Below are 27,258 nucleotides of genomic sequence, written 5' to 3'. Positions count from 1 at the left end.
AGATAACAATTGATTAAGAAGCACACCATCCTGTCAGCTAAAAAGTGAAAGGACTTTTTAAAAAGACCATACTAAAACAAGTCGTACCAAGATAAGTCAGGCAAGGAAGGTTAAGGGTACTCTTCATTTTGCCTGGGCTGAGGTCATCACCCCCACTTGCACCCTCAAGAATGCCTCCAGACTGCATTTGCTTACCATCGGTAGAACTGTGCCACCTGCTGTCCAAGGCAGGGCTTGTTGCCTGCTGCTGCTCGGTTGTGTGCCATGTGGGCCGAAGCATTTTTTGGGCCATGGAGGCCAAAGTGCTTTTGCGGGCTGTTGCAGCCGAAGATTCATGCCGTCTTGTTGGCTCAGTGGGCCGAAGGACTCTTTGTGAGATTAGGCCACTGGGCCGACTGAACTCACCTGGTGAGAGGCCAATAAGGCCACGAAGTAAGGAAACCCCTCTGGGGTGAAGACACAACACTGCCGGGAGGAGGCGTGAAGGAGCGAACACGTCAAGAAGCTTTGAAACTCTGAATGTCTTGCTCCGATGTGAATATTGGTGTTGAAAGTAACATTGAATGCCCTCCTGCGCAAATGCATCTATCTATAATTCCAGTAATCTCTGTGTGTATGTTTGTATGTTTGTATGTATGTATGTATGTATGTATGTATGTATGTATGTATGTATGTTTGTCTGTGACCGCTGTTTCTCGACAACTACCGGACCGATATACTTTAAACTTGCCAGGTATATTGCTGGGGACCCGAGGATGTGCCTTTTCAAGGTTTCATATTAATCGGAGAAGTACTTACCGAGCTATGTCCAAAAAACGCTTCAACCAATCAGAGAGCAGCGAGCTATCACGTGTGCCGAACGTGGCGATCAGACTCTGCCTCGGACGGCACATTTGAGAGCGTATTCATTTATTTCACGTTGGAAAACTATGTTGCCGTTAAACTATGTTTTAAAACGAATTCAAACTGCGATTAAATTAAAACGATTCATCGTAACTGCGATTTGCGAACTTCCGGACAGTGAAGACTTCACTTCCGGCAGCCAATCACAGAACGCTTTGTTGCGTAGGCGTGGCCGATGTGAGAGCGAGCGGAGCTGAGCGCATGCGCCATTACGGTACGGTTCGTAATTCGATTTCTTCCGGAGAAAATAATAATTTCTCGATTTCTTATGCGCATTATTTCTCCCAATTCAGTCAGAGCGAAGGGCGGAAGCGAAGAGCGTTGTTTTTTTTGTTTACGGGCGTACGGGCGGGGTAGAGCGTACGGGTAGCGTTTTTTTTTTTTTTGGCAAGGAACGGGCACCCACGTACGGGCAATGCCCTAGTAATTAGAATGTTAAGTATTGTGCATAGAGTGTGGATGTGTTTGTTAGATTAGTGATCCGACACACTAGGATAGGGACATGCCAATCTTACTGATACTTTGCTTCTTGGAGTTAAGTGCTTGCAATGTTGTGGGTTAGAGTAAATGGGAGATTTGTGCTGTACGTTAGACAGGGCCATTCCCGCGGGCTGCCCCTAGTGGAGGCTCGGGAGAGCCTCGGGAGAAAGGTGGGGGTAGTGTTGCGGAAATGGCCCTTAGTGGTTTATTAAATATAGAATTAGTTCAGGTCCCCTCTTAGATGTATGTTTACCATAGATCGTCTGTACTGGGATGGTAGTTTTGTGTCGGAAGGTGTAGCAGGCTGTTTTGTGTGGTGCATTGGTGGTGTACAAGAGACGGTTCCCTTTTAATTACATCTTGACAATCAAACAAGGTGCAAGTTCCATTAAGACCGGCCACGGTTGCAATGCCATGATCGAGGCAATGGATTGACGTGAGAAAGCGCGATTGAGCGGGCAAAAACGACAAGCGCCGTCAAAAACCGGAAGCGGCATTTTCGAGGGGTCGCTGAGCACGTGCGAGGGAGGAGGTGGAAAAAAGATGCATGCGCGGATGGCGTGTGGACAGGCCTTCGCGGCGGGTTCCCGCCGGAGAGCTCTCTCCGCGCGTGGTTGAGCGGGAGAAACGGAAAATCGTGCTGATCGCGTGGCCGATAAGGAGAGCGGGTGGCCGCCATTTCGCGACGCTTGATGCGTGGCCGATAAGAGGGCGGGCCGCCATTTGGCAGACTGCAGGCCCAAGCGGGGCGTTCGAATCCGGCGACATCGGCTTGTTACGAGCTGCATTCGCCCTTTTCACATCTTCACCTCTCGTCCATCAACACCACCAAGTACCCCCTGTCTTGTATGAATGTTGTCCAGGCCTAAGGTTTATCTCGTTAGGGTCACCCCGCGAAACCCTTAATTGTAGCTCCCTAGATAAGAGCGGGTTATTACTCATAGTTGAATTATAATGTTATCGTGAACGCCTTGCTTGTTTTGTGTACCCTAATGTTCCCCCATTAAATCTGGTTGATTCGTATGGAAGTTGCCGCACTGCATTCATCTGTGTCGCATTGAAGAGCAATCCGCTCGATTTGTAATTAAAACCAAGCTGGCTACAGGTTGCGGCAGACTTCGCTCGGTCTCTGACAAACCCAACCTGTAGCGACGGGTGTCTCCCCAACTGGCAAGGCACAGGTGTAATTTGGTATCGCGATAGAGGCGCGTAACCCGAGATCTGTGTCGAACCAGCCGGCGTTGCACCCGTGGGACGGCCGTGCCGGGAGGCGCGACCCGTCACCTACAACATTATTATTGTTGTTTTATTTTTTTACAAACAAAATATATCATCCATACTTTAGTTTATTATCGATCCATTGATTTGGAGCTGTCGTCCAACTTCCCTAAGGAAGAATCATAACTCTGAGTCTTAGTAATATCTCATTTAATTTAACCAGCTTCATAAAATTATTCACTCATTCCGTCATTCTACTTCATAAGTCAAGATACATTGAGGTCTACCATTACCATTTCTTGTGTTATCCATTCAACAATTTTGTCTCTACCCAGAACCAATTCCCTGGTACTTATCAAAATATTACTATTCTCTAGGAGTATTTTAAAATCTCCTTTCATAAATCATCCGGCTCATCTTAGTGAGCTCTTCCCCATTTTCACATCTGTCTTTGTTTGTTAAAACATATTATCTACCCCTAATACCCACCCATTCCTACAGCACAATTTTACATTCTGATAAAATCCAAATTTATATGTATCAGAAATTCGTGAGCAGAGAGACTCTCCAAGAGACTCTGCTAAGTCCGTGTAAGATCCCTTACAAATTTGACTAATTTTACTCCCAAAGGCATATCATTACCTTTTAATTTTATGAAGCTCATATCCATAAATAGCTTTGTGTCCTCATGTAAGCATTATCCAAAAATGGAATCCCAAGGTTACTCACAATTTCATACTGTTAATTAATGGCTGCTTGTAACTCAGCACATCAAAAGAGGAGCAATCTTTGCATTTCCATCTGCTTTTTCAATTGAGATAACCTTCATAATCAAATTATGTCTTTTATTTCATGGATATTTTATCCCAACCATATCATGTTATTTATTTCGAGACAGGTATACTGCCGTTTTCAGCAATCTTTTGAAAGTTACACAAACTCATGCATTATGTACACGAGTTTGCATCTGAAGCATTATTTCCATATCGGGGTGGGTGTCATTTCTGTAAAGTTTGTCCATCAATTTTCGTCCATTAATTTTTAGAAACACAGACACAATTTTTTAAACACAGACAATGTCCACATTTGTCCATTAATGTCCACATTTAGAGCAACGTTTTGTCCCACAATAGATTATCCAGTTTTTTTTCCATCTGGTCTATCCTTATTAAAATGTGCAGTTCCCTTTTTACTTCATGGTCAATTATTGCCATATTATTTAACCCAAAATTGATTAAAACACACACTCATATACCATATGAACAATGTCAATTTGTCCCACAAACCCACATTATCATCATCCATGGCGTTCCCCACCAATTGGTAAATCAATTGTTCCCAAAAATTTGTCTTTTATTTCAAGTCTCCATGATGCCCCATAAACACACGTTTGCAGTTGTCAAGTATAGGATTTCTTGAACTATATCCAATAATTAAGTCCAATTTGGGGTCCTTTTACTTCAATTTTCCAGACTTCCCAATATCTTCCCAATATCTTTCACGAGCCTCGATTCAGTATACAAATCTGCATTCAATTTTAATCTCTTCCTTTTCTGGGAATTTTATGGAACTTAAACAATTAAGCATTACATTGCCAATGAACAAAAATGAGTTATTCTTGATCAGAAGAGTTTGCAGCCAAAGGAACCACAGACATTTGCTCATCTTGGTCTAGTTATAGTTATAGGGTTTAGATGTCCATCTAGTCTGTTGAGGCCAATCCTCGTTTTGGGTCTGCAACAACGGAGGCCTGTCCGTTGTCTGAGGTGCGGGTGATTGCTGGTACCCTCGATCTTGTTTTTCCCCGCCAAATTGTCTCCTATTGGAATACGGACAGTTTCTTTTCCAGTGTCCTCGTTCTCCACACCTGAAACACTGATCAGTATCATACTTTGTTCAAGTATTAATTAATTAATCCATGTAGAAGTCCTACTTCTACAGTGCCATAATTATGACGTCATAATTCGACAGGGACAACGCTTTGTCTGATCAGTTTAAAATGTATTGAGCGTGATCTATGCAACAATTATTTGGAGAATATAAATATGATGTCATCGCTCACGTGGTCGGGCAGCCATATTGGATCAAAAAAAAAGAAACGTTCAAAAACAGAAGAGTTGGCTCACACCAAGTTGACTGTGCAGGGTAAGTATTCTATGAATACCATCGAGAATTTAGCGATTCTTCACCATTGGGAGATCGGGCTAAAACCGATATAGCGGGATATCTCACAAAGTTGTGGACGGATTTGAATTAGAGTTCGTGGACACGTTGGGTGTCTGATAAGGACTAATCGATTCGATTTTGGTTGAAGATCTGAATATGAATTCGCATACTATAAATTATTTGATTTCTAAAGTGATTCTTCACCATTGTGAGATCGGGACAAAAACGATATGTAGCAGGCTATTCTAAAAAGTTGTGACGGATTTGGATCCCGTTTAGAATATAATGCGGGTATAGGCAACTTGCGACTTCCAATAGTACTGAATTAATGGACGAAATTGATGGACGCAGTCGTGGTCCAATAATACATAATTTATAGCAGGGGTGGATCGAGGCTTTCCAATAAGGGGGAGGAGGGGCCACAACTGATGAGGGCGAAGCTCCAACTCGTGGGCCGAAGGCCCGAAGCCTGTAGCAGGGGGTCTGGCTGGGGATGCTCTCCCAGGAAAATTTGAAAATTATACTGCTTGAGATGCGTTTTCCTGCAATCTGGTGAGAAATATTCATGCCTCAATTTTAGGTATTTTATCCCCATATCTTTTGACTTTAGGGATTGATTTTGAAAAACGGGATTCGAAATTAGATGGAAAACATACACAGTCAGGGAGAAAAAGTACTTGTGCGAGTGATAAAACAAAAAGATTTATTTGGTAGACGTGCTCAGTCAAGAGGGTTTATGAATGATTATCCAGAGCATCACGTTATGTAAATAATTAATCCACAGTCACTGAAATCCTGTACCCGTGGAACAATACAATCGGACCAGTTTTAAAATCACCACTGATTCATCACCACCGTGGCATTTTTCGGAGCAAACTTTTGAAATATCTAATTAAGATAAGATTGCTGCATGGGCGAGAGCGTGTATCCCGGCCCAGAGGTGACGTGACATTTAGGTAAACGGTATTAGATGGCAGACACTGAAGCACGTGGTTAACTGGTTGGCATCTGCAGTAGATTAGCAATCTGCTGCCCCCACAAAGTTATTCATGCTCGGTTGCCTCAGGCCCTGTAAGTTTGAGGTTAACTGAGGCTAACACCTCTTCTTAGATCTGAAACCCGGGGCCCGCCACAATATAGACAGTTATGAAGATGTCAATTATAAAGGCTGAGGGATTGACCTGCTCTGAAATGACTGGTAACCATGGTGACGACTTTAAAACAACAGAATCCGACTATAACATATAGCACAATAATTATAATGGGAAATGTTTGGAAACAAATGATGAGCGTTCATCATCATCAATGGGATAACAAATGTACTCGAAATAAAATACCGTTTTTATGTCGATTATTCGAACTGACAGCCAACAGAACCCTTAATTGTGATGTCACAAATGGGCGTCACTGTGAGGGTGTGACGTCACAGAGCGATGATTCTTTATCGCATTTGAAACTTTGCTTCAAGATGGCGAGGACGTGTGTCTTTCTTGGTGCTTTGTTTTGCTGTTTCATACTTTACTTCAACCTCGGTTACCTTCTAGAACTTCAGCAGGTGAACTTTAAACAAGTGCGAAGGTTTACGTGAACGTTTTAACCGGTTTAAAAGTGCGGTTAGAGAACCTTCCTGTGGATGGTGAAATATGCAGCTGCTCATTTCCACCTCGCTGAAGCTGAGTATTCCGAACCGACTTCGTCGTGTGTGTGTGTGTGTGTGTGTGTGTGTGTGTGTGTGTGTGTGTGTGTGTGTGTGTGTGTGTGTGTGTGTGTGTGTGTGTGTGTGTGTGTGTGTGTGTGTGTGTGTGTGTGTGTGTCCGTTTTCACCACCAATTGGTCCAAATAATTTTTCCTGTTCCAATATGTTTTTTGCATCCATCTCTCTCATATAGAAACTTCAAGGATATTACGTAAACATCTCCGAGAGCCTCGTAAACCTTATTCCCTTTCAGGTATAGACATACTCACGGTCCAACTAGGCCTGACACGATGACCTCGATGTCCGCACGCTCACTTCAAACATGTCTCGTCTGTGCCTGAATCCCGACCCAGCTATAACTTGCAACCACGATTCTCAACTCTGTGTTTGCTTTAAAATATTGTGTCCCAAACTCGTCTCTCGCCTGAATCCCAATAGCTCGCCCAGTCTTCGCGAGGACACCGTGGGGTCTTTAACGTCCACAAACGAATGTCGGGAGACGGGACACCCGGCTTAACGTCCGTTTGAGGAATGTCAAACACATCATGAGGAACCGCAAACAAATTATGAATCACCTTCCCTGTGAAACACCAGGATGGCATTTTATAGCGGCGTCAGGAATCGAACCCAGGCGAGACAGTTGTTGTTAGCCTCCCCTCACAACCCGGTAGGAACATGGGGCTCCTCATCCCAGGGTTGTGGGTTCGAGCCCCACGTTGGGCGGGTTTATTTATGTTTGAGCAAAACGCGGGATTATGAAACAATTGGTTCCCTTGTGTCCACATGTTTGTCCCTGTGGGTGTAAATGTCAGTTTGTGATCGAGGAGCGATTCGATTTCAATTGATTTGAATGTTTTATCTTAAACTGTATCGATGTCCATGACGTCATCACAGTGGTGACGTAATCAACGGCAAGTTTTTCTCGCAACGCCACCGATAATATAATTTATGCACATCTCACTTCAGACTCGTCAGAAAACGAATTTGAAGAAGATTTTTCTGATCCAAATCTTATAATAGCGCAAACGTCTATGGTGATGTGGTGGAAAGTCTTCCCAGAAGAGTGGAGGCTGTTATGGCAGCAAAGGGCGGGGAGTGAGGAAGGGGGGGGGGGGGGGGGGGTTAGGCCGCTTAATAGTAAGCCGCTTGATAAGCAATAGAAAACTGTTTGGTCAGCAATAGTAAGCCACCTGGAAAGCGATAGTAAGCTGCTTCGTAAGCGATAGTAAGCTGCTTGGGAGGAAATAGTAAGCCGCTTGGTACGTGATAGCCAATTGGTAAGTGATAGAAAGCCAATTGGTAAGCGATAGTAAGCCCCCTAGTAAGCGATAGTAAGCCACTCGTTAAGCGATAGTCAGCCACTTGGTAAGCGATAGTAAGCCCCTTAGTAAGCGATAGTAAGCCACTCGTTAAGCGATGGTAAGCCCCTTAGTAAGCGATAGAAAGCCAATTAGTACGTGATAGTACGCCACTTGGTAGGTGATTGTAAGCCACTCGTTAAGCGATAGTAAGCCACTGGGTAAGCGATAGTAAGCCACTTGGTAACAGAGCACACACCTGTTTATTTGTTGTTGTCCTGGGGTTATTTACAGATTTAATGGTTGAAAAACATCAGGAATTACTTTCTGATCAATGAACATCCGTTGCCATAGCGATGAAATGACGACGGAATGAATTATTTAATGGCAATGAGAATGTTGCCTGATTCGTTCAATTGAAGGATATATGATGAAAATTATAGATGAAAACAGCCGTTTATTATTTAAAGTGTTCATCCAGTAAATGTTAATTATTTTAATTGTGAATTATCTTTTTTTAATGTATAATTTTCACCATTATCATGAAACTGTTCAGAGCTAGTTATGCATTGCTCGCCGTGTCCGCTCTGTCTCCATGGTTACAATTGTTCTCGCTGGTACATATTTGAACGCACAATCGCTGTTCCTCTCATTGTTCGTGAGAAGAGAAACATGAAGGTTGTATCTTGTCTCATCGCGCTCTTTTTGCTCGTACTATCAACATTTACCATCTTTCACCCCATTTCCCACCATGCACCGGGTGACATCTTCAAACAGGTGAGTTGTAAACGGACGGTTTCTTCATGTATTTCCTCGGACATTTATCGACTGAGTTCTCCGTCCAATGTTGTAGATTAAATGAATGGGGTGTTGATGTAATGGAGGCTTGATGGGACAAATAACGTCCTCCTGCGTCAAAGTTCCTCTCGCGTCCTTCAGGTGTTCAAGTACCGAGAAGGTTCCGTCTTTCCGACTCGTTCCGAAAATCCGAGAAGGTTTTTCTTCAAAAACGAAACTCCACAAAATGTCCGCTTTGTCCGGTGGTCGTTGCGTGTTACCTGGACGTATTCGGTGTCTGCATTTGCGACGTGTCGACGTCATGGCGTCGTGCCGTAACGCATTCAAATTTTGCGTCCTTCTCTCGAGGTTTGAACGGTTCGTTTCGTGCGGTGGAACCTTCCAGAAGTTCACGGTCTCACGTCTCGCGTTTGGTTGTTGCGAGGACGTTATGAGGTGAAGAACAGGTTTTCGTATTCGGTGTCCGCATTAAAACTGATATCGACAAAATGCTCCCCTGAGTGTCTCCTCGCCCTCAACATTGATCACAATTTCAGTGAAATATCGTTGATTAATTCCCCATTCTTGTTTTCTTGTGTCCATAACACAGGAACTTGTTCCTCGGAAGATTGTGGAGTTATTCAACTCTGATTGGAAGGAAGTTCACAACTTCTTTCCGACTTCCACTCTGAAGGTGTGATCGCGCACACACCACTCCAGAAACACGCACACCTCAATCCCAGAGGGTATAAATGATACCAGGACAGACACGTGTATATATATATCACTGTCCACACTTTCCAACAGACGAGGATAAACACATATGTGACGAGTCGTTCCACACAGCTAGTTTCTTCATTCCTTGCTTATTCATTCTTAAATTTATTCTTTCCTGTTTCGTTCGATTACAAAGAAAAAGGTTTCCCTTGTCAAGCGGCACGATGGCTACAGGTACACACACTCGGTGGTCTCTGAGCTATCTCGCCTGGGTTCGAATCCCGACCGAGTCATCCTGGTGTTTCACAGGTATGGTGATTCATGAATGTGTGTGCCGTCCCTTGGATGGACGTTAAGCCGGGTGTCCCATCTGCTAGCATTAGTTGGTGGACGATAAATATCTCAGGGTGTCCTTAGCCAAGAGTAGGCGAGCGATCACCGGCATCCTGGACAAATGACAAATTGTTGCCATGACTGAATGTTGGGAAAGGCAATGGCAAACCACCCAGTGCCACAGTTCTCAATCAGCCACACAACAGACCAAATCTTCTCAATCTGTTTCTCCATTTTTTCATTCACCGTTGTTATCCTTTCTAATTCTCTACTCTCTTGATGGTGTGCACTTCTGGAGTGGATGGTGTGCACATCTGGTGTGGATGGTGTGCACATCTGGTGTGGATGGTGTGCGCATCTGGTGTGGATGGTGTGCGCATCTGGTGTGGATGGTGTGCGCATCTGGTGTGGATGGTGTGCGCATCTGGGGTGGATGGTGTGCGCATCTGGTGTGGATGGTGTGCACATCTGGTGTGGATGGTGTGCACACCTGGTGTGGATGGTGTGCACACCTGGTGTGGATGGTGTGCACATCTGGTGTGAATGGTGTGCGCATCTGGTGTGGATGGTGTGTACATCTGGTGTGAATGGTGTGCACATCTGGTGTGGATGGTGTGCACATCTAGTGTGAATGGTGTGCACATCTGGTGTGGGTTGTGTGCACATCTGGTGTGGATGGTGTGCACATCTAGTGTGAATGGTGTGCCAACATTTCTCATTTTTCTTTTTCCAGTTCTTTCAAAGTTCTCCATTCTGTCACGACCGATGTGTTTGTTCTTGTCACTTGCTCTGTGCGCCTCAAATTAAACACCCATCAGTGTGAACCTTTACTCACTCATTACACTTCGTTTGGTCTTGGTTTCTGCGACATGTTTTTAAGTAAAATCGATCCTGTCTCATTGTATGGTTATTCAAACGCGTTGCAAGATCTTAAATAATTAATCAATAAATGTAATCTCCATTTTGAGCTGTTGCAGAGAAAGAGCTCGTATCAGAAAACGGACACATGACGCTTCACGCACGATGGGCGCAGGTTTGGAGCGACCTCTCCCTTTGGATACAAAATGGCTTCTAATTCCAAATTGTCACTCCTAGTACAGAGAGACCCAAGACATGTCCCCCCTTCCACCTTTTCGAGTATCCTCCACTCCTGCACAAGGGAGCGAATGGAAGAGTTTTATTTGGTCGGAGGAGAAAATTGAAATCGCTGTGATATATCGGATTGAGGCCTTTGGGGTGAGAGGGGAAGGGTGAGGACCTGGGGTTTGGAGGTGGAGGTTGAGGACTTGGGGTGGGCAGGCAGAGGTTGAGCTCTTTGGGTTGAAGGGGAAGGGTGAGGACCTGGGGTTTGGAGGTGGAGGTTGAGGACTTGGGGTGGACAGGCAGAGGTTGAGCTCTTTGTGCTTGTGAGGGGAAGGGTGAGGACCCGGGGGTTTGGAGATGGAGGTTGAGGACTTGGGGTGGACAGGCAGAGATTGAGCTCTTTGTGCTTGTGAGGGGAAGGGTGAGGACCTGGGGTTGGGAGGTGGAGGTTGAGGACTTGGGGTGGACAGGCAGAGGTTGAGCTCTTTGTGCTTGTGAGGGGTGTGGCAGAGTTGAGGAGTTGAAGTCATATTTTACATGATGTGGAAATTACACGGGTCCCTGCTCCTGACTAATATTGTGAGTTTGGTGTAAAATTACTGAATAATGCTGCGGGTTTTGTGTTTAATCATTCAGAAGTGTTGGTGTGTTTGATGTGAAATAAATTCAACAAGTGATGTGTCTGTTTGTTTCCTACAGAACGTTTGGGGATTTACTTTTTCCATCTTCCTTCAAATCTCCAACAAACTTCCACACCAACTACGTTTTATCAAGGTACGGAAGCATTCATTCTTCCACAAACACTTTCCTGAGAATGAAGAGAAATGTGTTCTTAGTTTGAATGTTTGACGTTATAATCTGTTCAGACCTATGGTGGTTGATGCTGGAATCCCAGGTGGGAGCACGCCACCCTCTGTCGTTCTTTATTTCAGTGAAATAACTGATTGTCCATGTTTGATGTTCTTGTGTCTCTCACATAGAATCCCATTCTTGAGAAACCACAGGGATTTTTAGGATCTTTGTGGGCAAACATTGCCAGCATCTTACCCACTTCTTTCCTGAAGGTAATCAAACGCTTCCTTCCAGAAACCACAACACACATTAATTGCATGGATTGCTTCACTCCTGAAACACGTGTACGGTACTTTAATCTCCTGGGATGTATCTGCACACCCGGACACATATATGCACATACCGTCCCACAAAATTCGATACCCTAACATGTCCAAACTACATATCAGGCCTACCCATCCACTTGGAAACCAGGCACCTCCTCATCCTACAAATAAACATACTCAACTGCTGAGGGCCAAACAACCCACACTAGTTGCAACCAGATTAGTGTCATACCTATGTGTAGTTGGAGATAGTCGTGGCCAAACATATTGGCACCCTTGCACTTTTTTCAAATAATGCACCATTTCTTCCAGGAAATTGTTGAAATTTACAAATCTTTTGGTGTTAACATTTGTATTTCTTTGGTTTGCAGTGGAACAAAACAAAAAAAGCTTAAAACATTTCTAAATGTTAGCTTATTCCACACAGAAATCATAAAATGGCCCGGACAATATTATTGGCACCTTTTAGAAGTTGTTAGAAATCTTTAGATTTCAAGCAGGTGATTCTCCTTTACTTTGGAATTGAGCTCACCCGTGGTGAGTTGCAGGTGCCTACAATATAAAAATCACTCATTCATCCAGATTGAATGGAGAAAATGAGTCATTCTGCTGTTTTGTGTCACTGTGTGCACCGCAATGATCATGGAGAAAATAAAGAAAACGAGAGAATTATCTGAGGTCAGAAGCAAGAAAATAAAAAATTAACTTTTACCAACATTCGTGACATCAACAAATATTTAAATCCGGATGTGGAGTAGTTCCGTACGGTTGGGTGAATACAATTACGAATTCAAAATTGTAATTGTCTTTCCTCAATTCCAATCGTCATTCCAATCATAAATTGATACTTTTTAAAAATTCTGTTTTAAATGATGATTGTTTTGAGATATTATCAAACCAGCTCATTGTCGTCATCTGTCCACTTCCGGATTTGCGGCAGGTTCGTCTCGAGTTAATTTCAAAATCATAATTTTATTGAGGAATTTATGAAACCTCCTACCTACCTTGCAACATCCGCTGGGACCCAAAAACGTTCCACAGGAGGTTTGGCGGGTCTAGCGACAAAACTGAGGGAGTAGTTTGGGGACAGAGACGGACGGACACCCCTGTTTTATAATAAAGATTCCGCCCCACAAAAGCAGATACCCAAACATGTCCACACCAAATATCAGGCCTACACATGCATTTGGAAACCAGGGAACAAAAATGGAGTCACCAAAGTTTGGGTTTTTATTCTCAACATGATGGGGTCGGCAAAACCAAACCAACCGCAAGGCCACACTGCATGCCAAATGCCTGTCGATCAGCATGACTTCCGGCACCACCTGCGTGGCGTTGTACCTCAACAAAGCTGCCATCCTTGGCTTGGTTCTCATTCCCATAGAGATGCAAAGTGAAATGGCATTGGGATTTGTGGATCTTGAGAAGGCCGATGACCCTGTCCTGAGAGAGATGGTACTGGCGGCACTGAGATGGATGGGAGTGCTGGAAGCAGAAGCTAGTTTGGTGGAAGGGATGCACAAGGAAAAGAAAGGAAGAGTTCTAGTTTGTCATCGGACGTCAGAGTTGCCCAATGGTCGCATCCTGGGGGAAGGGTGGAGTGGTCAGGTAACGGGGTACTATATTGACGGTGCATTGTGTACGGACTCACTGCCTCATACAGACCAATTATAATACTCTCTTGTCCCTTCTGGGAAAGCCAAGGCTAAAATTTGTTCGACAAATTGATGAAATGTTTCAGAAGTTTGGAGGAATCCAAATCAGAGGACCAAGTTTATGATGTCATTGAAAAATCATGAGGACTAATATTTGGTGTTTGCTGTAAATTACTGAATAATGTCGAGGGTTTGGTGTGGAATAATGTTGAAGTGTTGGTGCGGTGTACCTGTGTGTGGCCTACAGAACGTTTGGGGATTTACTTTTTCCATCTTCCTCAAAATCTCCAACAAACTTCCACCACAACTGCGTTTTATCAAGGTGCGGAAGCATTCATTCCTCCACAAACACTTTCCTGAGAATGAAGAGAAATCTGTTCTTGGTTTGAATGTCTGACGTTATAATCTGTTCAGACCTGTGGTGGTTGATGCTGGAATCCCAGGTGGGAGCACGTCACCCTCTGTCGTTCTTTATTTCAGTGAAATAACTGATTGTCCATGTTTGATGTTCTTGTGTCTCTCACATAGAATCCCATCCTTGAGAAACCACAGGGATTTTTAGGATCTTTGTGGGCAAACATTGCCAGCATCTTACCCACTTCTTTCCTGAAGGTAATCAAACGCTTCCTTCCAGAAACCACAACACACATGAATTGCATGGATTGCTTCACTCCTGAAACACGTGTACGGTACTTTAATCTCCTGGGATGTATCTGCACACCCGGACACATATATGCACATACCGTCCCACAAAATTAGATACCCAAACATGTCCAAACTACATATCAGGCCTACCCATCCACTTGGAAACCAGGCACCTCCTCCCACCTCATCACCTCATGCCCCACAAGCACACATCCTCAAGTGTTGAAGGAAAAACTACATGCAATAGTTGTGACTCGGCCCTAGTTTGGGTGTGGTGGTGCCCACCTCCTCTCATTTGTTCCTCTTTTTTTTCTGCCTATGGAACCAACTTCCACATTCTCTTTAATCTCATTCTTTCCTCCAGTTCATCAGGACAGTTTAAGCTCCGCAAAGTTTAAAAAAAACGTTCACCATCGGTTGAGTTATTGTGCTTCATGTGTTTCATGGCCAAATTAATCAGGGGCAAAGGTTTTCCCAAAGCTTGGATGTGTCAAAACGTTGGACACTTTGTCGTGGGAGCGATGTTATAACAAAACAGGTTAAAGGCAAAACACACCTGTATGAATTGCTGAATACAGCAAGGTTCAGAGGAGAGATGAACTTTGCAACCATTTTGTATTCAGATTTAGTGAATTATCTCAGGACATTGGGGGGTAGGGGTGGTGTAGAGGGGGATGGGGAGAGTAATGGGGGAGAGAGGGGAGGGAATGAGAGGAGGGAGTGTGGGAAAGAGAGGGGAGAGGGGGATAGGGAGGGATAAGAAGTTTCCTTCTGTATCCACCCTGCCCCATCCCCCCCCGACATTTGAGGGACACCCTCTCCCAAAATTATCTCGAATGTTTTGCAAACATTCAGAGTAAGACAAAAGTCCCCACACCACTTATTCAATGTGTCAATCTCATCGCGGTAAAGACACAAAGGATGATTGATCGGAAAGACAGCCAATAATGGCGATATTGTCTGTGCACTTAATAAAGTTACAAACTTCTTTAAGAGCCACACATCCATTGGTGCACAAACTGAACAGCAGAGGTGACAATACACAGCCTTGTGGAGCACCAGTATTCAAGATTGATAACTTTGATAAGCGACCATTCACCCTCACCTGCTAAGTAATGTTGATGCCAGATTGTATTGCACAACCAGGATGTGTGGTCCTCTTTTTAGCCAATATCCAACCTCCGCAGCCCTATGTTGCACCACCATTTTGCAGTTGGCGCCACAAGCATCTCAGATATTTTGTTCTCAGCAAAACCACGAGTGCAACACAATTGACCTTTTTAAAGTCCATGAAATAATATTTAAATTGAGAGATTCACTTAAACCTTTCCTGTCACTTGGGACGGGTACTCCTCCGAGTTTATTAAAAAACTTACCTGTGAGGATTATAGCTGTTAAATGCCGCGTCGTGCAAAATGAGTGTGTGGTATTTTTCTACCTGGAGGGTGGGCTCAGGTGTGGCAAAACATCTCGTATTGTTGCACGAGTCTTGCCTTGCATCTGCGCAGGATGGCCGATGGCATTTTCTGTTTGTATAAAAATGAACGAAAGTTTCTAAATTTACTTTTTGTTATCATAAACTTTAACTTTTGACTTGTGGATACATGAGTGACCTCAGAATGTTTAATATTTATATGTTTTGGTTTCCTTTCAGTTCCTGGATGAAGTAACTTCAATTCCAGGCAGATGTAAGTGACTTTTCATCATCTGATACATAAAGCTCTTTCTAACCACTGACTCTCTCACTCACTGATAGATAATGTTTAATACCTTCGATTTGGGGTAGAAAGCTGAAATTTTGCAAATTGCTGCAACTCAAAGCCAATATCCCAGGAAAAATCGCAATACAGTCGGAAATTTTCCATGAATGAAAATATCAGGGAATAAAAGATGGTTGCTGGAGACTCAGTATGACCACGGCAAGTCTTGTGACCCCAGACAAAGGAATACTTCGCAGAATATTGCGGTGACAACAATTGATATTGTCACGGTTGTCTGGTTTGTTCCGGTTGCCCGGGACAAATCCAGCGAGTCATGTTAAAACAATCGTGACAGTCACCCGCTTCAAAGACTCCCTGCTGGATCTGCATCTGAAGACCGCATTACCAGGCAGATTGCAGTTCCCAAAGCGGGCGAGTGTGCTGCCAAGAGATGACCAAAAGACTGATCTAATAAGGCCAAGGAAACCTTGATCATGTGACGCGATCTTCTCCAATAGCGAATCAATCCTTGACGGGGATTACGAGAACCACCAGATGAAGCCACCAGGACAAAGAGAATTCACCCGAGACCAAGTCAGGTTTAATGACAAGAATGGCTCGGTGAGGGAACAGGATGAGCAAGTGCAAATAACAGTCGATAAGAAACAATAAATCTATCATAACGTGAACGGCACTCAGTAGAGAGCATACCTCCGCCTAGTTGGCCATATCACTCAATGGTGAAGAAGCACTTTTTAAAATTCCACGAGCTAGATCCGGATCTGGATCTTCACCAAATTTGAATTGAATCTTCCTTGTCACACACAACCTGTCCAAAAACTTTTTTCCAAATCCATCCATTACTTTTTGAGATAGCCTGTTATGTGTCGTTTTTGTGTCTATATCCTTATGGTGAAGAATCTCTTCAAAAATTAAATAATTCTCCTATCCGAATCCATATTCAGATCTTCACCAAAATCGAATCGAATCGTCCTTGTCAGACCCGCAACTGGTCCACCAAGTTTCGTCCAAATCCGTCCACAGCTTTTTGAGATATCCTGCTATGTATCGTTTTTGGCCCCATCTCCCAATGGTGAAGAATCACTTTAAAAATTATAGTAGTCGGATCCGAATCCGGATCTTCATCAAAATCTAATCATTTCGTCGGTGTCACATACGCTACATCTCTGCCAAATTTCGTCCGTATCCATCGACAACGTTTTGAGATATTTTGTTCACAAACGGATAGACAAGTTGTGAAAACTTAACCTCCATCCACCTTTGGTGGCGGAGGTAATAAGTGTGTGTGTCAGTGTGTGCCGGTGTGTCTCCTCCATAACTCCAAAACCATGAAAGCTGGTGGCTCGCAACTTTGCATGAAAAATGAAGGAAACTTAGGGGAGTTCATAAATGAAAACTGTGTATTTGTGTAAACTAGTACACCCGCTCACGACGGGAGCGGCAAGATGGGTCATGCCGCTTTGGGGTATAAAGATTACAGTTGATCTATGGTCGGGTCTCAAGAACATTGGGTGTGTGTTCATTTAACAAGTTTCTTGTGGAGAGATCGCCAAGTGGTTTAAGCATTCGAGGAAGCACTCCATTAAAAACCATTAAGTAACGGCTGGCTTGGCAATCACGAGCTAGCTGCTTGGTAAAAGAGCACAACCCGGGCTTCCTCCCTTTCAGTTTTGTGTTAAAAAGCAGGAGCGAGTTTCAAAAGTTTGCTCCAAAAAATGCCACGGTGGCGCCAGAAAGGGCCATGTTATTAATCCAACATTTATTTGTGGGGTACATACAGTACCGTAGATTTTCGCTCAGTTTGGAAGGTAAACCTTACTTCACGGATGTTGGGATTCCTCCAAATTTCTTTTTTTTAGTGATTATAATGGGCATTAGCGACTGTTTAAAAAGCTAATCATACGTGTTTGTGGTTTATAATATTTTTACTTCCTTCAGCAGCCATTGCTCCCACGGAAACGCCATAACAACTATAAGCTATTTACACAAATTCTCAATGCAGGAAAAACGCTTTGGGGAAATGGGACATTATTATAACTAGCCGAAACCCGTGGAACATCCACGGAAGGGAGGATGTGGTGTATGGATAGAGTGTACCATTATGGATGACATAGGGGATAATAATATGACATAGAATGACATAGAATATAATACAATGAACGCAGTATCAGAGGTTGAAATTATTTTAAAACTTCTGGATAAACAATGTTTGGGGTAATAGTCAAGCCTCTGACGACTCCTTGCGTACTCGTATTATCAACCTTGATATACACATCTTTGAACGACCGTGCTCTTGAACATGCCACATATAACTGGCCGTGTGAGAAGACAGGAGCAGGCAAATAGATACCCAGTTTACGGAATGTTTAGAAATTATGGTAAACCCACCTGATGAGGTTAGCGTACACTGCGATCACCGACAACGGAACAAATGCATGCTCAGGATTGTCCAATCAGCGGACGGCTTGCTTCGCCTTCGTCCAGCAGACGCCAATACGATGGCGTCGTAAGATGGCGTCGTATCGGCAGTTAATCGGATGCTTTTGGGCCCCAACGTCGGCTAATTCAGATTTTTCGAGTATGGCTGTACGTGATAAACAAAGAGCGCGGTTCGTAGATCATAAATCCATTAGTGCCGTGGGCATCGGGTCACTGGGTGCGGCATAAAAGGGATAACAAAGTCGAGTCCTTACGCTATTATTATATAGACTTCCCGAAACCCGTGGAACATCCACGGAAGGGAGGATGTGGTGTACGGATAGAGTGTACCATTATGGATGGCATCGGGGATTTGCTTGTCCGAGTAAGAGTTAGGAAGAAAGATGAGAATGAAGAGTGCGTATATGAACAACGATCGCCGACACCGGCACAAATGCATGCTCTGGATAGTCCACTCAGTGGACGGCTTGTTTTGCCTTCACCCAGCAGATGCCAATACAATGGCGTCGTAAGATGGCGTCATATCGGCAGTTAATCGGATGCTTTTGGGCCCCAACGTCGGCTAATTCAGATTTTTCGAGTATGTCTGTACGTGATAAATAAAGAGCACGGTTCGCAGATCGTAAATCCATTAGTGCCGTGGGCATCGGGTCACTGGGTGTGGCGTAAAAGGGATAACAAAGTCGAGTCCTTACGCTATTATTATATAGATATTGTTGTCTTAACATTAATAATATGTGATTATTATTCATTTTGTTATTGAAAGTGTCTTTGGAAAAACGCCACAATAAATCTTCTTCTTTGGAGAAACGCCACGATAATGCTAATTTAACATTGATATACACATGCAAACCCATTGATGGAAATGGCGGGAAAACCCGCTCGGTGGAGAAACCCCCCTTTGGGGATGGGGGGGGGGGGGGGGAAATGAATGCGCTACAACCTTCATTGTGTAATCCTTAGTCATCCTGTCAAGTTTGGTTGAGATTGGATAAGTAACGACGGAATGTATTGGGGTCAAAAATTAATCAGACAGACAGACACCAAATGGCATGTTTTAGTTTGATGATGATGATGGAATCACCGCTTTTGAAGATAATTAATGGGGTACTCTCATCATAAAATACCAAAAAAGGCTTACCCTTAGTTATCGCACGTTAACCTCGCAGGGGCCTGAATCTGCCATTTTGTGTTGGCCTGATCAAAAATGCCTTGCCTTGGAACAGGTCGCAACGGTTTCTGCATGAAGCTTCACACCTACGAATCGCTTTATACATCGCTGATCGCCAATCTCCATACCCTTCCTTGCTCCCCCTTCCTCTCCCTTCCTCTCCTCACTCTCCCCTCCTCACTTTCCCTTTTCTCACTTTTTTATCGCTCCCACCCCCCTCGTCCCACCACTCCCTCCCAGAGTGTATTGTGTTCTGAGAGATTTCTCTCCCCCTTCCTCGCTGTTCTCCCCCTCCCCCTTCGTTGCTCTCCCCACTTCCTTGCTGTCCCCCCTTCCTTGCTCCCCCACACCTTCCTCCCCCTCCAACCCTCCTCGCCCCATCCTCATTCTTCCCTTCCCCATCCTCACTCTCCTACCCCTCCTCTATCCCTCCTCCCTATTAATATCCCCATTGTATTTGCTTGTCAATAATAAAACCCCTCACCTTTGAACCGATCACACCCACCTATGAGTCAAGGAAGAATGGGAACCATGATTATCGAAAACGCCTTCAGACTCAAACCACGAGGGAAAGACAAAGCAAAATCACAAGACAAGAAATATTCTTCCTCGATTTCTCACACACATGTTCTGGTGCTGTGGCCTGATCTGAATTGTGGAGGTGCTTTTCCCGTATAAATATAAACTAGGGGCTGATGGCCTACACAGACACGAAAAAGAACATTTATGACTGAAAACAGAGGGGGGAAACATCGAATAAAGGCTCAAATGTGAATATGCAGTAGTTTGCTCCACTCTCACATGATCATGGAGATACCATGGTTTGGTAACAAGTGGTACAAAGTCCTTGGTGGATGAGCTCAGATGGTTTGTTGAAATGATCCACACAGATGTTCTCTTTTACAGGTATGTGGAATGATGAGGTAATGAATGGTGTGTGCAGAACCGTCATCCTCCTGCTTTGTTTGGCTTTGATCCTGCGGATCCTCGGACCCATCATCAAGGTATGGATGTCATGAATAATGCTGTGCAAAAGTCTCAGAAAATTTGCATTTTTAGCCGCGTCACAAGACGCTGGTCATAGAGTGCCCTCTGCTATTGTTCTTGTTCTTCTTGTTCTACTTGCAGAGAAGACAAAACCTCAAAGCTCCACCAATTCTGGGAACCATAGCTCCACCCATTGTGGGAGAGGCTTCATATAAACAAATATCCACCATTTTATTAACTCGCGTAGCTTTGAGGCCTGTTTTGTAGGCCCGTGGTGTCTTCCTCTCTCACAGTTTTATTTCAAATCAAATTCGATATATCATTTCATTTTTCACAGTCGCTAGCATAGTTTTAGACTCGGTTGAAAAAAAACGGGAAGAAATTCCGATGAAAGTTGCCCTTTATAGAACGAAATGAATTCTCAAAGGCCTGTAACTTCAAGTCCATTGAGATATTTTTTTTTAAAATCGCGGCATGGTCAGTCATACACCGCCCGAAATAACAGACAGGAAAATGCCGAGATATATTAAAAATTCGTCCATTTGATGACAATCGTCACGATGAAATATTTAATTTATACGTCGTCACAATAATGTGGAGAGAGAAGCATAGCTTCGTTCACGTGTCGCCACATACGGGAAATTGCCGAGATATATATATTTTAAATCGCGGCATGGTCAGTCATACACCGCCTGAAATAACAGACGGGAAAATGCCGAGATATATTTAAAATTCGTCCATTTGATGACGATCGTCACGATGAAATATTTAATTTATACGTTGTCACAATAATGTCGAGAGAGGAGAATAGCTTCGTTCACGTGTCGCCACACACGGGAAATTGCCGAGATATATATTTTTTAAATCACGGCATGGTCAGTCATACACCGCCTGAAATAACAGACGGGAAAATGCCGAGATATATTAAAAATTCGTCGCCACACACGGGAAATTGCCGAGATATATTTTCAATTTGCACAAAAATAACATCAAGTAATCGAATCAATAGGAATGTCCTGTGCCTATAACATCGACGTTATAGGCACAGCTGCATCTAGGCATTGTGTAACATCGACGCGGCTTTTGTTTTAATTAAAACTTTTTGTACTTGTTTCTCTTCTGATGCAGAAGGAAACGGAAACTTTGTGTTCAATGCAAATAATCTTGATGAAAATAGTCTTATTGAAATATCTAGATTTAAACACAACTATCTGAAGTACCCAGCATTGCCTGGATAAATACAATAAAATATGTTTAAATATTTCCTGCATCACAAATTGGGGAATGTTGGCCTCATGGTTTCGTATGAATTACAAATTTTAGGCGTTGGAAAATGCTCTTGGACCACTTTCCCTTCTTTTTATTAATTGTATATTTTAAATACAGTTATCCCCCGCTTAACGAAGGCATTACATACCTTTATATCCCTTCGTCATGCCATCCTTCATTACGTAGGAGCTCGTTTTACATTATTTCTTGTCGGAAAATTCCACTGTTTCCTCACCGTAAATTTTCATTCTTCGAGCAAAGCCATGTGCTCCGTATGTGGATGGTTTTAGTGCAAGTGACATGAAATATTATTATTCACCTGATGATAGAGACAGGAACACAAGAATAAAGTTAATTTAGTTTTAACACCGACCAAAAGAGTGTGCCAACTTCTGGGCGAACCTGTCAGATTAATCGTCCCACACAGCTTCAATTATATTCACATCTGGGCCTTGAGGGGGCTGTGAGTATTGTTCTATATATTAAAGGACTTTGCTTCATCTTTCTTTTGGAAATAAGTTTTAATTATTCCAGCTGAGTGCCTGGGATCATTTCATTGCTGTAAGATTAGGTTTGGACCAACAAACATTGCACCACTGTGGAGAGAGAGCATGATGGATGAAACTTTGTTTGGACCAACAAACATTGCACCACTGTGGAGAGCATGATGGATGAAACTTTGTTTGGACCAACAAACATTGCACCACTGTGGAGAGAGAGCATGATGGATGAAACTTTGTTTGGACCAACAAACATTGCACCACTGTGGAGAGAGAGCATGATGGATGAAACTTTGTTTGTGCGTTGCACAGTCAATATCCACGATGCAGGGTCTCCACAAAGTCTTGTTCCGGTTTGGTTGTAATCAAAGTTGTAATAAATAGCACCAACACGTTGTGGGCACCCTGTACTGTTACACTTGCGGAATTCTAAACACGCCGATGAACCGCCAGGCTGGAAGGGGATGACAGGTCACCACATCCACCCGTAATTTCATGCTGGTCGTCGAAAATGTAAGATCCGCGTGCATTGATGTGCCCTGTTTAACTTTCTTCCTGGAAATGAAAGTAATCTTCCTTTTCCTTCAGGTATACATGATACCCACCATTGTGAAGAAGAAACGCCCACGATCAAGTCAGCAGCTGGTATGTATGATTTATACTTCCCATCACAATGTCCATGCAAATGAAGGAATATTTATTAAACGTTAATTTAGTGTTTTTAATGTGATTGTTTGTTGATGCGTTTTTAGCTCACGTGGAACGTAGTTCAGGGGGAGGTATTAGCATGGTGCGGTGTCAGTCAGTCAGTCAGTCAGGCTGTAGGTAAACACTCAGATATCAAAGTTTGTTCATGGCATCAAAAAAAATTGGGGTCTAAAGGGGTCACCGGTGTTGAAAGTGGGTCCATCTTTGGCCCCCCAAAATAGGTACTTGCTCTCTTCTTTGAAACTACAAACACAATTCTGATGAAGCTTGGCCACAACCTTCATCACCCATGATGGACGAACGTTTGTTCACAGCATTAAATAAATAGCACCGGAAAGCGGGCGTAACCCCTCAGCCCATGCATGGTGAAAGGAAGCCGTGGCGGCCATATTGAAAATTGCAGTACTCCCATTTTCGAAAGCAACCTTCCACTACTCACCCCCAACACACACTCCAAACATGGATTTAATCGGACAAGCCGTTCTGCTCGAAATTGACGGAAACCAAAAGTTTACGGACGCCGGACGCCCACCCGCCTGCCCGGACGACAATACCCCTTATCCCATTGGGCTGACGGGTGAAAAGGAGGGGATCTAAAGGGGGTTTGTGGGGGTATTGGAGGTTGACCCTCCTCTCCCCCAAAAATAGGTATTTTCTCTTTTCTCTGAAACTAAAAACACACGTTTGACGAAACTTGACCACAGCCTTGATGTACCAATGTTTGTTCACAGCATCAAAAAAACATCAGGGGTTTGTCTTCCAAAGGTGTTTACTTTCTTCTCCGTGACATATTTTGTGGGTCGTCCACGCTTACCAGTGGTTCCCTGGTTCTACCAGGTGAGCCCAGGGACATTACCGCTCTATTTTCTTCTGCCTGGCAGTTCGTCGGGGAGGTTAGAATTCCGCAAATGTAACAGTACAGGGTGTCCACAAAGTCTTGTTTCAGTTTGGTTGTAACAAGTTTTTAAAACCACAACAATACTTTGTGGACACCCTGTACTGTTAGTCGTGGAATTCTATCCACCCTGAGGAATCGCAAAGATGGAAGGGGACAAAAGATCACCACATCCACCCTTAATTTGGTGCTGCTTGTTCGCAGTTTAAGATCCATGTGCATTCATGTGTCCTGTTCAAGTTTGTTCCTGCAAATGAAAGTAATCTTCTTTTTCCTTCAGATTAGCAACATTCAGATGTCGAAAAACACACCATCAGGACAGCAGGCAGTACGTATGAATTATGCTTCCCACAACAATGTCCATGTAAATGATGGAATATTTATTAAACGTTAATTTAGTGTTTTTGACATAATTGGTTCTTTGATGCATTTTTAGCTCACCTGGAACGAACTTCAGGGGAGGTATCAGCATCGCATGGTGTCCGTCAGTCAGGCTGTATATGAATTCTTTGATCTCCTTTTTTTTTTTTTTTTTGTTGTACACAAGATCGAGGCTCGTGTGAGACGTAACATTAATGATAAAAAAACAAACAGACACATAAGACGAAATTAAAGGAGCGGCAGAAAGATGGGGAGAGGGGGGGAAGCACACAAGTTTAACATTTGAGAGCAGGGACATCGGGAGATTTGTTGGAGGGAGAGGGCTTGGGGGGAGGAGGCGTGGGGAGGGGGGTGGGGTTGGGAGAAGTTAAAAACACATGGACACAGCGAGGACCTCCAGGAAAGAAGTCGGTATTTCAGAAAAGTGGATCTGGGGTGAACTAACAGGGGTAGAAAAGATCAAGCTTTTGGATGGGGGAAGATAAGAGATGGTGGTGAACAGCTGCTTTGAAGACCTGGAGGGATGAGTGGGATTGAAGAGAGTGAGGGAGTTTGGTCCAGAGGCGGGAGAGAAGAGGAATGAAAGAGTGAAGGTGAGCAGAGAGTCTTGTGTGACCTGCAGGAGTATTTGGAGGACAGAGCACAGACAGGGCTGGGGGTGGGGGGGGGGGGGGGCTAGGCCGGAGAGGAGTCGGAAGAAAACAGAAATACCACCAACCTGCCAGCGGTTGTTGGAAGAAGACACCTCTCGCTGGGTTCAAAAGCCGCCATTTTGTTTCGGCCTACTGAAACTTGCCTTGCCTTGGAAACACGATCGATTATATCATTACATAAGTGAAGCATATCATCAACATCTGGATTCGGATATGATGATTGGATGCTGTAGACTAAATAATGTCCAAATCTGGAGTGAAATGTGACATAATTTACCACATCGAGCGATTGGTGAACGCTATTCAGGCTGCTTTTAAAAGCCATGGCGTTACAGTAGACAGACCTCCCTTTTTGTTTTTATTCACAAGGCCGGGGAAGTTTTGTTGTGTTTATAACAGCCATTTAAAAAATATATTTGTTTGCTCCCAGTCGTTGGCACATTATTTGATGCGTTAAATCGATCTGTTTTTAAAATTCCAAAACCATTTCACCAAGAAGCAATCGGCTTGCTATCGCTTGCCAAGCCAGCCGTTCCTTATCACCAATTTCGCTGGAGTGCTTAAGTTCCTTGGTGAAGGCTCCACAAATGAAGTGAGAAATGCCTGTGTACTTCATTAATTAGTGACAAGGCCGGGGAAGTTTGGGTGTGTTATAACACTCTCTTTGAATATGATTAACGAGGTGAACCACCACTTAGTAACCACTATTCAGGCTGCTTTTGCAAGCCATGGCGTTATAGTAGACAGAGCTGCCTTTTTGTTTTCACGTACCCATTTTTCCATTGATGAACATTTTTTGTACGATATAGTAACTCCCCTCCCCCTGCTTCCTCGCTCCATCCTCCCTCCTCTCTTCCTCTTTCCCCTTCCACCCTCCCTTCTTCGCACCGCCTCCCACTCCACTCCCTTCCCCTCTCCCCTCCTCCTCTCTCCCTCCTCCTGCTCCAGCCTCTCTTGCGCCCTCTCCCTCCCTACCTCCTCTTCCCCAACCCGCTCGCTTTATATTCCCGTCACGAAGCGGCTCATTGTGAATAGTTTACGTTTTGTATCCCGGAGTACACCAGAAAATCACAATACAGAATCACGTTCAATCAAAATCATCCGTCTAAAACTTTTTGAGATATCCTGCGATGTTTCGTTTTTGGCCGAATCTGCCAATGGTGAAGAATTGCTTGAAAAATTGTACTAGCCGGATGCGGATCCGGATCTTCACCAAAATCTAATTATTTAGTATTTGTCACATACTCTCCCTCTCTGCAAAATTTCGTCCGAATCTGTCCATAACGTTTTGAGATATTTTGTTCACAAACGGACAGACAGATATGGGTGAAAACATAACCTCCATTCACCTTTGGTGGCGCAGGTAATGACCCTTCCTGCCGCTCCCATCGTGAACGCGTGCACCAGTCAACACAAAATGAGACTTTTCCACCTTTATTGACACATCGGAACCCAGCACTTCCAAGTGAAAAACAAATTCTTAAAATTTCAGAAAATTAATTAGAAATACAAAACTAGAATATCTTGTTTATACATATTGTTACGGACACGACTTTGATGTTATGGTGGGCCGAGCGGAATGGCCGCCGTGTCCGCACAAGTTACCCAATTATACTCGAACCTTGGCCGAGTCGCGCTACGCTAGATCAATGAAGGAAAAGGACACAACGGCTGGGTTAAAAATGATACGACACCAGGGGTACGGTTCTCAAGACCTCCGGAGGAGGTTATAATATGGCGGAAGGTTAGATTACAGGAATGAGAGGGACAGCATAGGAAGATAGGCACTTAGACACACTTATCTTATTCCCGACAGACCACAGATAAACGGGACAAAACTGACTCACACGGGGATTGATGGCAAGGAAAGCGGGTATTCGATGGCTCAAGGTGCACCTTGGCTCAGGGGCAAAATCGACCCGGTCCGGTCCAATGATGCGGGAAGGTCGCTCAGCGCTCGGAGGTCACGACTTGTCTTTTCAAGCTGGGGGCGCATCTCACGTCACGTCCGGTAAGTCGCTGCGTATATCCGGCGGGGAGTGACACGCCCTCGGCTAGTTAGCTCCGCCCCAGATGGAATCGGTCCGCCCTTCTTATTGGGTGCGGGGGGGGGGGGGGGGGGGGTTACTGGCTCCGCCCCTGACGAGGAGCTGACAGCCAGCCCCTTCGTGGTAACCCCGTGGAGCGCATGGGCAATGGCGGCTAACCACGCCGGAGTGAGGACGCACACTCCCCGCGCCGCGCCGCCCCCAATCTCCTCTGTTGTTGTAGTTGTTGTTGTTGTTGTTGTTGTTGTTTCATGGGGAAGATGGGAGGAGGGATGGGGAGGTCCTAAACTCACTACTGGTGCCATACAATCACATTCTGGTGCAACGAAGAGTCAGAATTAATGGAAACGAGTCCTTAACTGACATAGACTAAGAATAACTAGCAAGATGTCCGAAA

The 27,258-nt window shown here is 44.1% G+C and overlaps 1 protein-coding gene across 1 annotated transcript in view; it reads left to right on the top strand.

Annotated features, from left to right (window-relative positions):
- Positions 1–1,905: 1,905 nt before the first annotated feature.
- The window catches only part of LOC144888835 (uncharacterized), a 36,026-nt gene continuing 10,673 nt past the window's right edge, over positions 1,906–27,258 (top strand). Inside the window, exons 1-10 of the mRNA XM_078768278.1 lie at positions 1,906–2,215; positions 9,149–9,232; positions 11,371–11,445; positions 11,652–11,735; positions 13,692–13,766; positions 13,973–14,056; positions 15,744–15,777; positions 20,327–20,424; positions 22,765–22,821; positions 24,060–24,107. Coding sequence (XP_078624404.1) covers positions 1,931–2,215; positions 9,149–9,232; positions 11,371–11,445; positions 11,652–11,735; positions 13,692–13,766; positions 13,973–14,056; positions 15,744–15,777; positions 20,327–20,424; positions 22,765–22,821; positions 24,060–24,107 — 924 coding nt within the window. The 5' untranslated portion in view covers positions 1,906–1,930. The remainder of the gene's footprint in view (positions 2,216–9,148; positions 9,233–11,370; positions 11,446–11,651; positions 11,736–13,691; positions 13,767–13,972; positions 14,057–15,743; positions 15,778–20,326; positions 20,425–22,764; positions 22,822–24,059; positions 24,108–27,258) is intronic.

This window comes from Myxine glutinosa, chromosome 14 (assembly GCF_964187855.1).
Source record: "Myxine glutinosa chromosome 14, kmMyxGlut1.1, whole genome shotgun sequence".
NCBI lineage: Eukaryota > Metazoa > Chordata > Myxini > Myxiniformes > Myxinidae > Myxine > Myxine glutinosa.
This window is presented reverse-complemented; position numbering and strand designations above follow the sequence as displayed.